General features: G+C 34.6%; 1 protein-coding gene across 9 annotated transcripts in view; it reads right to left on the reverse strand.

Annotated features, from left to right (window-relative positions):
* cspg5a (chondroitin sulfate proteoglycan 5a) overlaps nucleotides 1-16,146 on the reverse strand; it is a 54,475-nt gene that overhangs the window by 9,714 nt on the left and 28,615 nt on the right. For 3 of the 9 annotated variants that reach the window (XM_051864695.1, XM_051864686.1, XM_051864689.1), the window contains 2 exons: nucleotides 6,055-6,243; nucleotides 997-1,153 (listed from right to left, as the gene is read on the reverse strand). In XM_051864695.1, the coding sequence (XP_051720655.1) occupies nucleotides 997-1,153; nucleotides 6,055-6,243 (346 nt within the window). The remainder of the gene's footprint in view (nucleotides 1-996; nucleotides 1,154-6,054; nucleotides 6,244-16,146) is intronic. The other 6 variants (XM_051864687.1, XM_051864690.1, XM_051864694.1 and 3 more) reach the window with 3 other exon arrangements.

The following is a 16,146-nucleotide window of genomic DNA, read 5'->3' on the forward strand; positions in this document are numbered from 1 at the left end:
TTTTTTAAAAAATAAAACAAAAAAAGTATGAAAATAAAATTAATAATTAATTAATACATTTAATTAAAAATAAAAGCAAATTATTTAATCAATTTCAAAATGCAAACTCATAATTATTCACACTTAAAGTTAGAAATATTCCTCAGAATTGTCAAAAATAAAAAATAAAAATCAACCACATACGCCACCATTATAGATCAACTGACAAAAAATGAAATTCTAATTTATTAAAAAAAAACACAATCAATGAAATAAAAGTATATTAATTAAAATTAAATAAAAATAATTAATTAAATTAAACATTTATACAAATCTTTAATCCGTTCATAGACTGAATCTCACAATCTCTCGCACATAAAGCAAGAAATATTCCTCTAAACCGTAAAATATCATGTTGAGAAAGGACCTCGACACCTAATATCACCTCAAGCCAGATTACAAGGTGCAAATGACACAATGTGTTTAATACCTTGTCACTTCCATGTTTAAAACAAATAGCCTGCATGTGTATGCATATGAATGTTCCAGGGTATAATGTGTCTTCCAGGTCTGCCTCTGTATTGATTCTTGTTCGGGATCAATAGAGTCGCTTTCCCATGAGTCTCTCAAACCGCTGTTAAAGAGTGCGTCTACAGGCTAGACTATCTGCTCATCTAGAGACACAGCCGGGCAGATGGATGACCGGTCGGAGAGAGGCTGACAGACAGTGACAGACTCAGGTCAGCCACATCGCCATTAACGGAGCATCAAAAGCGGCGCTTGCAACAAAAAAGACCAGCTTTTTTTCCCCCTGTTTCCCGGTTACCCTGTTGCTATGGTAACAACTGTTGCCTCAGTAACCACACTCCTATCTGAGAGCAGACCTTTTCAGCGGAGAAAACGCTCCCATCTCTCTGTGCGCTGTGCACCCCCTCCCTTACCAAAAGGTTACGCTCGGGGTCCATGCAGAGAGGGGAAGGAGGGGGAGAGGAAAGAGAAAGACGAGAAACACGTTACCTGACAGATAATGTTATCATAGTAAGCCAAAGCACGGGCATGAGGGAGGTTAGGAGGGGTGTCGCAAAGTTTCCTTACATTTGGATGGGAGCCCTCAGCGATGGTGGACAACGAGAAATTATCATTGTGGTGCTCCGAGGAAGGACGGTACTTACTGCTGCGAGGTGGCAGGGGGCGAAAGGAAGAAAAAGAGGGAGAGTGATGGAATGGAGGGAGCATTGTGGGAAAATGAGAGGTATAGAGACAAGGACACAATGGAAAATATAGGGGGAGAATATTAGAATGGAGAGGTTATGAAGGACAGAGGAGAGAGAAAGAGAGAGAGAAAAAGCAAGAGAAAAGAGCATTAATGCAATTCTAGGACTGCTTTGGAGACACACATTCAGTTTACAACCTGTGATGCAACATATCAGATGACACAATGATGCCATGTTTTCTCAAAATCAACAAATATTTCACTCATTTCAAAACATGAGAAGTTCTAAACACATTTCATTGCCATAAATGACCTTAAATGAATAAACAAATTAAGCTTCTTGGCTCATGTGTAGAGCGCAGTTTCTTCCCATTTTTCTTCCCTTATTCGTCATTTCCCACTTCCTACTCAAACATTCCATTACTCTTCCTGTTCTCAAATATAGATAAATGTATATAATATTAACAATAATAATATATAAAATGTAATAACCTGCATGATTGGCTAATGAAAATGGCTGGAACAGGAAGAGAGAGGGAGAGGAGGTTAGCATTCACCAATGATCATCTATTTTAAAGGCCAATATAGACATTTTGGACAATATGGTTATTTTTAAAGGGGCTATATGTAAGAATTTTCATGTATTAATAGTTTTTTTATTGCCAATGTGTGAACAGCTTGTAATGAATCTTAAAAAATGAGACCTTCCCCAACTTCCCGTCTGTAGATTGATTTTTTATCTGTTAAGAACTCAGGCATTTTTTGCCAGGAAAATCAAAAGGATGTGACGGTTAGGTGCGCTTCCGAGAGCCTCTCTTTCTTTTAATGACACATGAAACGAATGCTTATACAATGTTCAGGATAATGCCAAAAGGGCTATTCTGTACTGTAATGTCAAGGGATTAATTCAAACTACAGTCTCACATAGCCATATAGCCTTTAGTCCATATACTTTATAATAAACTATCATAACTATGTAATTTTAATTAACTCGTCTGTCCAGAGCTAGTGGAAACATATCCACATCGCTATGATCAGATGCTTTTTTAACAGCTGTTTTCTCACCGCTGTAATTTTTGTTTTGTGTTTATTTTGTTATTGAGAGGAAAGTACGCAGCACGTATTTACATATTCTTCTAACCGTCACTCTCAGCAGTGTGGACAGCGTTGGGATGTATATCGCTGCAAAGGTATTTACAACTTCTTTTTACTTCTAAGGGAAGAACGAAAAAGAACTTCGCCGTGAGTATATCAGGGCACTGAATCAGTCAGTCTCTCGTTTTGTGTACACGAGTACGAGCACTGCTTGCTGGCTGCAGTTCACTTAATGGCCACCGGTGTCACTAAAAACAAGGGTTTCTGAATTTTACATATAGCTCCTTTATGGCTGATATTAACAAAGTAATACTATTTTATATGTTGTTTTAAAATATAATCTACAGAACTTCCAAAATTATTTAAGACCTATGTAATGATTGACAAAATAATATATACATATATGTTAATAATTTTGCATATTGTTGGGTCTATGCAGTTAATGGTACTATTAATAAAATTTCAAGGTTTGATTTCAAGGATATTTTTATGGAAGCTTGTTTCCGCCATAAAAAAAAAAAAGGGTCAATATGACTCTTTATCTCAGAATTCAGAATGATATAAACTCGCAATTGATCTCACAATTCCGATTTTATATCACACAATTCAGACTTTATAAAATGCAATTCTGACTATATATCTCGCATTTCCGACTTTATAACATGCAATATATTAACTTGCAATTGATATATTTCACAATTCCGACTTTATATCACGCAATTCTGACTTTATATCTTGCAATTCCGACTTTATAACACGCAATTCTGACTTTATATCTCACAATTCAGACTTTATAACATGCAATATATAAACTCGCAATTGATATATTTCACAATTCTGACTTTATATCTTGCAATTCCGACTTTATAACACACAATTCTGACTTTATATCTTGCAATTCCGACTTTATAACACAATTCTGACTTTATATCTCGCAATTCAGACTTTATAACGCAATTCTGACTTTATATCTCGCAATTCCGACTTTATAACATGCAATATATAAACTCAATTGATATATTTCACAATTCCGACTTTATATCACGCAATTCTGACTTTATATCTTGCAATTCCAACTTTATAACGCAATTCTGACTTTATATCTCACAATTCCGACTTTATAACACGCAATTCTGACTTCGCAATTCCGACTTTATAACGCAATTCTGACTTTATTTCTCGCAATTCCGACTTTATAATGCAATTCTGACTTTATATCTCGAAATTCCAACTTTATAACGCAATTCTGACTTTATAACTCGCAATTCTGACTTTTCTTTCAGAATTGTGCGATATAAACTCGCAATTCCATGATACGATGTCCAATTGTAAGGGAAAAAAGACTGATGTTTTTTCTTAGAATTGTGAGTTTATATTATGCAATTCTGACTTTATAACTCGCAATTGTGAGTTTATATCACAAATCTGAGAAAAAAAGTCAGAATTGTGACTATATATCTTGCCATTCTGACTTTATAACACACAATTCGGACTTTATATCATGCAATTCTGACTTTATAACTCGTAATTGCGTTTTTAAATCTCACAATTCTGAGAATAAAAGTCAGTATTGTGAGATAAAAAGTCGCAATTACCTTTTTCATTTTTTCATTTAGTGGTGGAAACAAGCTTCCATACATGTTTGCTTACTTTTGGGGTGATAAACAATTTTGACAATGTGTTGGGTTGCCACATGATATTAATCTGGGTTCTGAAGTAAAACCACCTGAGAATTTATAGGATCAATGCCCTCTCCCTTCTCTCTTTTTTGCTGTAATATGCCCCATCTTTTCTGATGCAATCTGTAGATTTAATCTCGTTTAGTGCAGAAAGAATTCAAGCACATTTACTTGTAGCAGATGGAGAGGTGGGCGTCTGATGTATTCACAAGTCTCATCTGTAGCACTGCTGCCTGTTTCTCCCCTCCATCATTCTCACCTCCAAACATGGCCACCCTCCTCTGCAGCCTGTTATAAAACTCTGTTTCTCCGCTGGCACTTGCTTTCCTCCTCTGCTCTCCTCTTTTCCCTCATCATTTTCCTTTTCTTTGAGGAGGGTGTGTGCTGTTTAATTCCTGGCCATAGCTTCTACCCCCACACCCCCCTGGGTCTCACAGCTGTATGTAGGTCAGCCGGCCCCTCCTCCCCCTCTGCCCTACTTTCAGCTGTAGCTTCAGTGACATCATGCAGTCTGCCCGCTGCTAGCGCAGTACGCTACGCATTAGCACGCCATCCACTCACGGCTTTATTTGGTCTCCACAGCCTCCGATTAGCAGCTGTGCTATAGTAGCGCTAACACTTTTTAGGGAATTAAAAATGCAGCGGCCATTACACAAGCCGTTTCTACACTATTATGTTGTTTCTCTCAGCTAAACCTTTATTGTTTTTACTCTGCTGTAAAATCCATCTTAAAGTTGTTTTGCTGGTCTTGTCTGGTTTAAGCTGGTCTCCCAGCCTGGCCAAAGCTGGTTTACTTGGTTAGCTTGCTGACAAGTCCCCAAAATTAATCTAAAACCAGCAAACCAGACCAGTTAACTAGTCAAACAGGTTTAAGCTGTTTTTTTTTCAACTGCAAACAAACAAACACAATATTTATTGAAACATTAAAGAAATATTTAAAGAAAATATTCAAGAAATTTTATTTTGTCTTGCAATTCTACACAACCAGTCAAAGGTTTGAATAATTAAGATTTTTTAATGTTTGTGAAAGAAGTCTGTCACCGAGGCTGAATTTATAGTTAGAATTTATTAGTAAAAAACAGTAATATTGTAAAATATTATTACAATTTTAAAGAACTGTTTTCTATTTTAATATACATTAAAATGTAATTTATTCCTGTGATGCAAAGCTGAATTTTCAGCATCATTACTCCAGTCTTCACCGTCACATGATCCTTCAGTAATCATTCTAATATGCTGATTTGGCACTCAAAAACATTTCTTATCATTATCAATGTTTTTTTGCTACTTAATATTTTCGTGGAATCAGTGATACCATTCAAAAATTTGGGGTAAGTCCTTTTTTTTTTTTTTTTTTTTTTTTTTTTTTTTAAAGAATTTTTTTTTTTCAGTAAGGACGCATTAAAATGATCAAAAGTGACAGTAAAGACATTTATAATGTTACAAAAGATTTCTAATGCAAATAAATGCTATTCATTTGAACTTTCTATTCAATGAATCTTGAAAAAATGTATCACAATTACCACTTAAATATTAAGCAGCACAACTGTTTTAAATATTATATAATAATAAGAACCATTATTAATAATTATTAGTGATTGATAATAATTTGAGCACCAAATCAGCATATTAGAATGATTTCTGAAGGATCATGTGACACTAAAGACTGGAGTAATGATGCTGAAAATTCAGCTTTGCATCATAGGAATAAGTGACATTTTAAATATTTTTTTCAAATTGTAATAATATTTCACAATATTACTATTTTTATTGTATTTTAGTCAAAGAAATGCAGCCTTGGTGAGCATAAGAGATGTCTTTCAAAAAATATAACTGGTGGTGTATATTCCTAAGAAAGGTCATGGGCTTGAATTGTTGCTATTTAAATAACGACACAAAAATTTGGCAAGCTCCACTGTGTGTGACTTATTTGTTCCTAATTCCTTCACAAAACATGAGGTTTTAAGGCTTTTAATCCATAAATCCTTCTACTTTGTCTTACTCTCTCGAAAAAATCTCTACCACACAGGTCACTTTCATGAATTTTGCTCAATCCTGCCAACTGCCCACTGCATGCCGGAGTCTCACCTGCGCTTGCGCAACTTGTTATTCTCAGTCTTGAGCACGTGCAGCTTCTTGGCAAAGCAAACGACGATCATGAAGAGCAGGAGCACCATGAAAGCAGAGGCCCCGATGGCGATGCACATTACCTGGAACTCCGTGATGACAGACTCGCAGCGGGCACCCTTGTGCCACATGTAGTCCTGGATGTTGCACCTGCAAGACAAAGAAAGGGATATATATGCAAAGCCTTTTCCAACAAATTGGTAACCCACTTGTATTTCTACAAGCAGATTTTGATGCAATGGTCAAAAGTTAATTCAATATACAACAAATCAAATTCATAGCAATAATTCAGATATGGTAATTGCAATTAAAATAATTTTTGGTGCAATGCGACATGCACAGTAAACATACACCGAATGCATGTTACATGGCTGTATCAGGCATTTGCAATATAAACAGATCCTATTATTTTTGTGCAATATTGCATCGATCTTGCAATATTAGTTACTGTTCAGTAAACATTACTTTTTGCCAACATTATCCCATCCATTGGCCTCTGATGTTAGCGGTTTCTGGTTCAAGAACAGCAGGTTTTAGGGGCCAGCGTGGAGCCATTTTTTTCTGCCTCTTCTCCAGTGAAAACACACGGAGCAACAAGGCCCTGGTATTCATTTAACAAACAATATCATACACTCATTTTTGAAGTGAGCAACATTTTAAACACACAATATTAAGACACACAGGAGACACACTATTTTAATCCTTATTGGCTTCCCCAAAATGTGCTTTGATTCTCCATGTAGTCTCTTGTTCCATATGAATTATTCATGGGGGCTCAGTGCATCTCCTACACCAAGGGCGAGTTAAAATTCACCGCCTTCAGCATTTTTACCATTCATTTTTGCAGACACCTGGGTGGATGACAAGTTCGCTGCCTTTATCTTGCCTTAAGTTTCTTCTGTACTGCCTTAGACTGGATTTAACACCACTTCTTAACCTGTTCCAGAAGTAAAGTCATTGAACTAACTTCAAAGACTGTCAGGATCTGTCATATTAAAACTTGCTGACATTTGCCTCGAAAATCAAATAAGGCAATCCACTGTCACAATATTATGTTTGAGTGTGTATAAAAATGTTACTACCAAAAAAGGTTGCAGAACACTGGGCTTTGCATCTGGGTTTTGTCAGGAACAAAAGCACATGGGCATCTGCATCCTCTCCATCAGCTCACTAAACTCTTCCTCTTCCATTTTGCACACATAACAAACAGTAGGTTTGCTTCTGTCAGAGGACAGACAAGTCAACAACATTAGAGCAGAGGTGCAGATGCCGCTGTCAGATTGAAAGATGAAATTTTTCTGCATTATTGATAAAGGTCAGGCATGAAGTGGCATAATGTTATTTACCCATGTAGAATATGTTCCTATATTCTTCGCTGACAGAGAAGAACTAAAACAAACTAAATATTTAGTTTATTTAATAATTATATAAATTGTGTGTGTGTGTACACACACACACACACACACACATATATGTATATATATATATATATATATTATATGTGTGTGCATATCTGTGTGTGTATATACATATATATATATATATATATATATATATATATATATATATATATATATATATATATATATATATATATATATACATACATACATACATACATATATATATATATATATATATATATTCTATATATATTATATTAAAATTTAATCTAATCTGAAGTTATGATACAAAAATTGTTTAAAATATAAAAAATATAAATTATACATTTTATATACAATATATAGAACGTGAAATATTTAAATTACATTATAATTTAGAATATTATAAAATGTACACTACCGGTCAAAAGTTTGGAAACATTACTATTTTTAATGCTTTTGAACGAAGTCTCTTATGCTCATTAAGGCTGCATTTATTTCATAATAAATACAGAAAAATTGTGAAATATTATTACAATTTAAAATTATAGTTTTCCATTTTAATATACTTTAAAATATTATTTATTTCTGTGATGCAAAGCTGAAATGTCAGCATCATTACTCCAGTCTTCAGTGTCACATGATCCTTCAGAAATCATTGTAATATGCTGATTTATTATCAATGTTGGAAACAGTTGTGCTGCTTAATATTATTTTATAACCTGTGATACTTTTTCAGGATTCTTTGATGAATAAAAAGTTAAAAAATATCAGCATTTATTTAAAATAGAAATCTTTTGTAACAATATACACTACCGTTCAAAAGTTTGGGGTCAGTAATTAATACTTTTATTCAGCACAGATGTGTTAAATTGATAAAAAGTGATAGCAAAGATTTATATTGTTAGAAAAGATTTATATTTTGAATAAATGCCGTTCTTTTTAACCTTTTATCCATCAATGAATCCTGAAAAAAGTATCACAGGTTCCAAAAAAATATTAAGCAACACAACTGTTTCCAACATTGATAATAACTGAGTATCAAATCAGCATATTAGAATGATTTCTGAAGGATCATGTGACACTGAAGACTGGAGTAATGATGCTGAAAATTCAGCTTTGCATCACAGAAATAAATTATATTTTAAAGTATATTAAAATAGAAAACCATAATTTTGAATTGTAATAATATTTCACAATATTATTGTTTTTTTTGTTGTTGTATTTATTATGAAATAAATGCAGCCTTAATGAGCATAAGAGACTTCGTTCAAAAACATTAAAAATAGTAATGTTTCCAAACTTTTGACCGGTAGTGTATATATTATTATATATTAAAAATCTATTTTGATTGGTTCATCCCATTGTTAATGTTGCTCCAGGAACATGTCCAAATCACGTTAAGCGTGAAATGCACCTTGTGTATAGTGGCAAAAAGCTTCAATGCTTGGACATCATGCAGATAATCGTGGGAAAGAGAGTTACAAGTAGCTGGAGCAGGCGGAAAAACAGATGTATAATAAAACACAAATCTAATAATAACTGAAACATTTGCAACCAATCAAACACAAATGATCTGCAAAGACTGCAATCCTGACTGCAGCTCTTCTCTCCCTCTCAACTACATCCACATATGCACACACTCAAATGTAAATGTCTATAATGAAAGGAAGTCGTCTTCATTCACAGTCTTGGTGGTCACGGGAGGGGGGGTCTGAGGTTTCACTTCTTTTCACTACAGCATCCTGTATGCCCCTTTGTGCCTGAGCCAACCCGGAGCGAGACGAAGGAGAACAGGGTTGGCGCGGCGCCACCGAGGGCATTCAATCCCAGGAGGGAGAGGTGACAGGCGTGTTGATGTGAGCGTGCATATAAATGCACCCTTACAGTGGGCTGTATAAAGCAGCCTGTCTATTCAGCCCCTCAGCTGTTTCTCATCCACCCTCCCAGATCTCAACACTCTCTTAACCGTGTTTGTTTCGTCGGCAAAAGTTTGCATGCTATCTAAATTACCTTATACACCCATTCTCTCCTCTGTTTTCCAACCCAACCCCCTTTTCAGGGCTTTTAGTCAGGATCTTTTCTTTCTTTCTTGCATTCTTATGTTCCTATTCATCTCCTTCCGTCATCCACTGTCTCTCTCATCCATGTTTATAACTGCACAACCTTCTGACTGTGTCAGTAGTCAAAACTGTAATGCAATCAGTCGTATTCATCCCGTGTAAGCTGTCGTCCCAAACAGAGCCTACAGCAATGAGCCCGTTTACCAAATATTAATATTATTATGTGAAATGAAATCAGCTGGTTAGATAGATTCTGAGAAGTTCTAAGAAAATCTGATATAACTGCAACTGACGGACTGAGTGAGTTTGTGTGTTAGACTACAAAACACAAGCCACCAAGCTACTTAACTAGGTTAAAGGGATAGTTCAGCCAAAAATGCAAACTCTATCATTATTAAATCACCCTCATGTTATGACTTTCTTTCATCTTTGGAGCACAAAAGACGACACTTAGGAAAATATCTCTTTTTTTAGTCCACATGTGATGGAGAGACCTTGATGTTGTCTTCCATCACTGTTTTTATTGTGTTCTCACCGTTTTATGCATTTTATAATATTTATGTGGGGTTTGCTGGTTTGTATTTCCTGTTTTAGCTGAGTGGGCGTGGCCTTAAAGAAAGCGTGAACGTGTAGGGGAGCGCTCATTTAAGCTAATTTATGGAAATTTTTGTGCAAATGTATGTTTTGGTTTTATCCATCCTTTTTATTGTATTTACTGATGTTGGTTTTAACTCTTGTTCTGAATCATGTTTTGTATTTATGTATTTATTTATTAATTATGTGGTGAAGCAAGAGTTAACTTTAAAAAAATGGTATGTTCCAAATCAGTAAGTTATTAGTAGTATGTCACTACGCATTTATTTTCTAACAACTCAATGTCATGTTATATCAATGAAACATATAAGTAATTTGTGTAAACATACATTCAAATAAAGTTATTTTTGTGAACACATATTGCTGATTATTACCTTTCATTCACTTAAGTTAATGGTGTTAGTGGTCACAGTGTAATTCACTTACCCTTCATGTCGAATACGACTGAACAGTAGCCTACATCTTGGAGAATTTTCGTAAAAGTTTCAGACCAACAGCACAGTGAGGCACAATTGCAGATATATTCTACATGTCTAAAGTATATAGAAAGAATAATTAGTTTCTTTATTTAGTTTTATTTTTTACTTTATTTAGCTTCTTTTTTTTAGTTATTTAGTTTAGCAACTTAAAATATAATCCGCATGCACAATAAACCAAGGTAAAATTTATTTACATCTCTCGGCAGGTTTTAATAAAATGTTATTTAATAATAGTAGTCATAATCAGAGTTGGGGGTAACACATTACAAGTAACGCGAGTTATGTAATCAGATTGCTTTTTTCAAGTATCTAAAGTAATGGATTACTGTTAAATTTACAACAAAATATCTGAGTTACTTTTTCAAATAGGTAACACAATTTACCTTGTTTTTTCATTTATTGACTGACAAAAGACAGAATGGCAGCACAGCTCAAAAGGTTTGTTTGAGCTGCGCCCTCTACTGTACAGGCGTTAATTTGCATTACCTTCAGCCTGAGTCTTTATTTCACCTTTGGTGTGAAGAAAAACAAACAAGCAAGTCCAGCCCTGGTGTCTGTTCTTCGTACCTCGCTAAATACATCTGAGATTATTTGACAGATGCCAGATCTTTTAATCGTGATAACTGAACTCTGGCTAATTTTGTTCTTCAAACGAATTTGCAGATTGGATTAAAATATCTGGATTAAGTTGTCTAAGATTTCTGCGCGTTCTCGTGTTCCATGAAAAGGGCAGATGTATCGATACTCGAAACCACAATCAGCAATGCAGCGATTGGCTAGAGTCAAGACGACAACGTAATGACATCATATATTTAAAAAAGACACCTGACGAAATACTTAACGAATTTCTAGACATTTATAAGGAAACAGCCAAGCGAATAAAATGACAGAAGAATGACATGAATGTTATAATAGGTAAATATTTTTTTTAAAAAAAATTTAAATTTTTTTTTTTTTTTACCCAATTATTTAGGCTATATTCACGATTTCTAGTATTTGTACAGGCACTTTTTTTTTTTTATTTCAATGTTGTAATTAGCAAATAATTTACTGTTGAAGCAGATTTGATTATTGTCCCTGGTTTACATTAGGCTACTCTTGTGGGAAAGTAGCAGTGGCTGGGACAAACTTTAAGCATCACCTCCGTTTAAAAATATGCAATCTAATCTTGTTTACATGAAAACAGCAGGTTTGAGTTTATGGACCGACCTGTTGCTATGAAAGCAAGTCCAGGATGAGTGTCGAAGAACCGAACAAGCCAAGATCATGCCAAATCGTCATCAGTCAAATCCAGCTAACCGAGTTAGCGACGTACAAAGAACGGGCCCCAGATGAGGAAAAAGTAACGCAAAAGTAACACAACACATTACTTTCCATAAAAAGTAACTAAGTAATGCAGTTAGTTACTTTTTTCGGGAGTAACGCAATATTGTAATACATTACTTTTAAAAGTAACTTTCCCCAACACTTGTCATTATAAGCATATTTCCAGTGCGTGCCTCAGTCTTGCATAGTACTGTCAATTCACTCCTCGGTAATCCTCGGGAAACTTCGACAGTTGGTTGAACCGGGTCATTCGGTTCTTTTTGATTCAGCCGTGCGTCTTGTATCAACCCGGAACTAAAGTTTGATTCAGTTTGATTTTGTGAACCGGCTTGACCGTTTACTTCTTGAGAACTGGCTCAAAAGAATGATTTGTTCAAGGATCAATTTCTTGATCATCCAGCATCATCTTGAAAAGACCATTAGTTAATAGCATGACTATGCTAGCACACCTGGAAATGTTGGTCTAAGCTAGATGGGTTGAATTTGTGCCGTTAATCTCTGTGTATAAATATGGGCAGTTTACGAAGCTGCCGTGCGGACAGATGGTGCGGCTAAGACTGTGTTTGTGTGTACGTGTGTGTGTGTTGCATGGGGTGTTGAGATGGATGGATGGATGCCAAACAGCCCCAGCTGAGCAGTAGCAAGCAGTAGTTGAAACAGATGTAGTGATGACATGTCATTCCATTACTAATATCTCTTTTAAGACCAAACCTCTCCTCTGTTCCACTCCATTTCACCATTTCTCTTTCTTTCTCTGCTCTGTTATCTCTTCCTCTTTCAAGAACAACATAAATACAGATAGTTTTTCCTGTTGTAATAAAAATGTCAAGAAACCTTTTCTGTTCTCAAAAATATGCATAAGTGTGGTTACACACCATTTTTTACATGTCATATAATGCTGCAAATCAATCGAAAGTCAGTCATGCAAACAATATTTCCCAAGACCAATGAAAATTTAAAACAGGTCTAGTAATCCAATTCACACATAACACCAGATAATGAATTAATTATAACAAACAAATTAATAACGAATTATACAATTACTATAAGTATAACCAACCTTACCCAGATACTGGGTAAGCGTGTACTATATAGCAAATCTAAATGTTTCATTGCACAGCTCTATTATAAAGTTGTATATATATATATATATATATATATATAATATCCAACTTTATTCGCTTACAAACAGTATACTCACAGAGTGATACATAGCAAAGCTCAACTAACTGTAATTATATTATTGCCCAGCTCTTTATATAAAGTATATCCAACTTTATCCACATACTGTATACACGCATAGGGCAATATACTGTATATATAGCATATTTCAACTGCTTGATTGCTTGTATTGTTGCAAAATGTAAACTATATTACCGCCCAGCTCTAATCTGCTAAATGCGAATATAAGGCATTAAGATATTATAAACATTAACACCATGATTTCTGTAAAAATGCGTTTTTAAAGTGCATTGTGAAAAGCGCTATAGAAATAAATTTAACTTGACAGCCTCAAAACGCATCTTAAATATTCATATTCATCAAAATGTTCCATCTAAGCTTGTCTCTAATGTATAGTTTCCTTTAATATGCAAATCAGGGCAAGGTAGTGAGGAATCATCAATTGTCAGCAATATCTGCATGCTCACTGGTAGTGCTAACAACATTTTTAGCAGATGCATTCTTACTAAAATGACTAACAATAAACCCAGGCTTTACTCTAATGGTTATTTTACACAGTACACTGATAGGGGTACAAGATTTTTCTTATTAAAAATGAACTGGAAACTCATGGTGACCATGTAAAATTGTCTTTAGGCATATCTGCTAAAACTTGGCACTTCACCATCTCTTAATTAAGTGTCAGTACAGCTTGTCATCCTAAACACAGCCACACCATGAGCAGCAACCCTTCATTAACTCTAAACATGTGGTTTAACCACTGATGCTGCAATCATCACTCCTCAGTTCCTGAATAAAACCCCAAATTACCAGGGTTACAAATGTTCGCGATATTCAGTTGACTGGGCTTCGAGAAGCTGCGGCCCACTTGATCCCCTGCCGGATCCCTGGGGTGGTATAAGGGTGATCCCAGATGGAGAACGCTCTTACTCAGAGACCACCAATGGTAATAACCCAGTGACTGAGAAGGATCAGGACTGGATTAGACCAATCATTAATCAGGTCCAACTGTGTCTGTCACAACAACACTATCTATCTAGAAAATGAAGCGTTTGCTGATCTTCAAAATCTAAATGAACTTGTACAATTTAAAAAAACAGATCAATCGGGATTCTTAATAGTGCGACAAACTTCAAACAATCAAACTTGATGATAATTTTTAACTAAATTCAACTATTAAACCAATGAACTGAAAACAGCAGTATTTATCTAAATATTTATTTCACTACAAAATAAAATAAAATATATAAACAGCAGTATTTAGATAAATGTTTCACTTGAATGAATGAATGAATAAATAAAATGTATGCATGTATGACTTTTCTGATTGTTCAGTAATGACTCAAATCTTTGACTCAATAAACAAATCTTTTTTGAAACACATCATAAAAATGAGTCATTTGAATGAACCAATTCACTAAAAAAGGCTAAATTACCAGGAGGCTAAATTACATATATAAATGTATGTTTTCTGAGAAAGAATATTAAAGCCTACATGCTCTCTGTGCCTGTTTAACATGGGAAGTTTGCAACAAACTTTTGAGACAAATAGTCAGGGACAAAACCTGATGCGTACAGTAAATAATCTTGAACGAATATTACATTATCTCAACACATAGACAAAAACAATTTTTGTGTGTGTGTGTGAATCTGTTTCCATGCTGACACGCTAAGAAAAGTCTGACTCACAGTTGATATTTTTTCCCTCTCACTTCTCTGAACTCTGAAATTGTTTTCCATGTCCTCCTGTGGATGACTAACACCCCATAGGAAGGAAACTCACATGTGAAATCTCTTTAACATCTCAGTTTCTTTTAGACAGCAAAAAATTTAAAATAAAAAAGCTGAAAAAAATGAATGAGACAGTCGTAGGCAGCAGTTTTTTGACTCTGCTTCCTATTGCCTCACCTTCTTCCGGCATTTTGGCAACTTCATTGGCTCATTGCGGCTCGCCAATGCACAGGTGCACGGATTTCAAACCAGAAATTTGATGTAGCATCTTTGAGTAGAAGTAACGTGACTCTGTATGCTAACAATTAACACATTTATTTCTATTTTTATTTTAGAATAAACATCTCATACAAAGTTGATACTTAGTTTGGGGTCGGTAAGATTTTTAAATGTCTTTAAAAGATGTCTCATGCTCAACAAGGCTGCAATTATTTAATCAGTAAAACTGTAATACTGGGAAATAGTAATACAATTTAAAATAACTGTTTAAGCTCGTGAGGGGCAAAGCTGAATTTTCAGCATCATTACTCCAGTCTTCAGTGTCACATGATCCTTCAGAAATCATTCTAATATGCTGATTTGGTGGAAATATGCTGATTTCTTAGAATTATCACATGAATACGGTTGTGCTGCTTAATACTTTTTGTGAAAACCGTGATACTATTTGAATAGAAAGTTCAAAATAAGAGCATTTACTTGAAATAGAAAGTCTATAGTGTCAATTTAACCATCTGGTGCTCTTCAGTCACTTTTAACTGAAAAATTTTACATTTGGATGACACTTGGTGACTTTTGTGAACATACCAAAAAACTAAAAAAAAAAATATTGTGGACATGATTCAAAAAGGTTAAATGGTCTTAAAAGTAGTCATATATATATATATATATATATATATATATATATATATAATTAAATTAAAAATATTACTGAACATAAATATATTACATTTTACTAAAAAAAAAAAAAAAAAAAGAAAAAAAAAAAAAGGTGCATTTCAGGTGTTCGGTCACTTGACCAGAAGGAGTAAAAGTGTGACCCCTAAATGAGGAGCACTAGAGGGTTTAAAAAACAACATCTTCCTGACCCCAAACTATTGAATGGTAGTGTAATTGAGAACTCCATTAGGTCTGTTGAGCTATGAAAGAGCATAAAAAGTCCTCTGGGAAGTTAACATTAATTTTCACTGTCTAGAATCACAGTTAAAAACATGTTTTCTAACTGAAGTGAAAGCACAGCTGTCATATGTCCACACTTACTTACAGAAAGCTCTTGATAGATCACTAAAAGAGAGACGC

The sequence above is a fragment of the Ctenopharyngodon idella genome, chromosome 16 (assembly GCF_019924925.1).
Source record: "Ctenopharyngodon idella isolate HZGC_01 chromosome 16, HZGC01, whole genome shotgun sequence".
NCBI classification, from domain to species: Eukaryota; Metazoa; Chordata; class Actinopteri; order Cypriniformes; family Xenocyprididae; genus Ctenopharyngodon; species Ctenopharyngodon idella.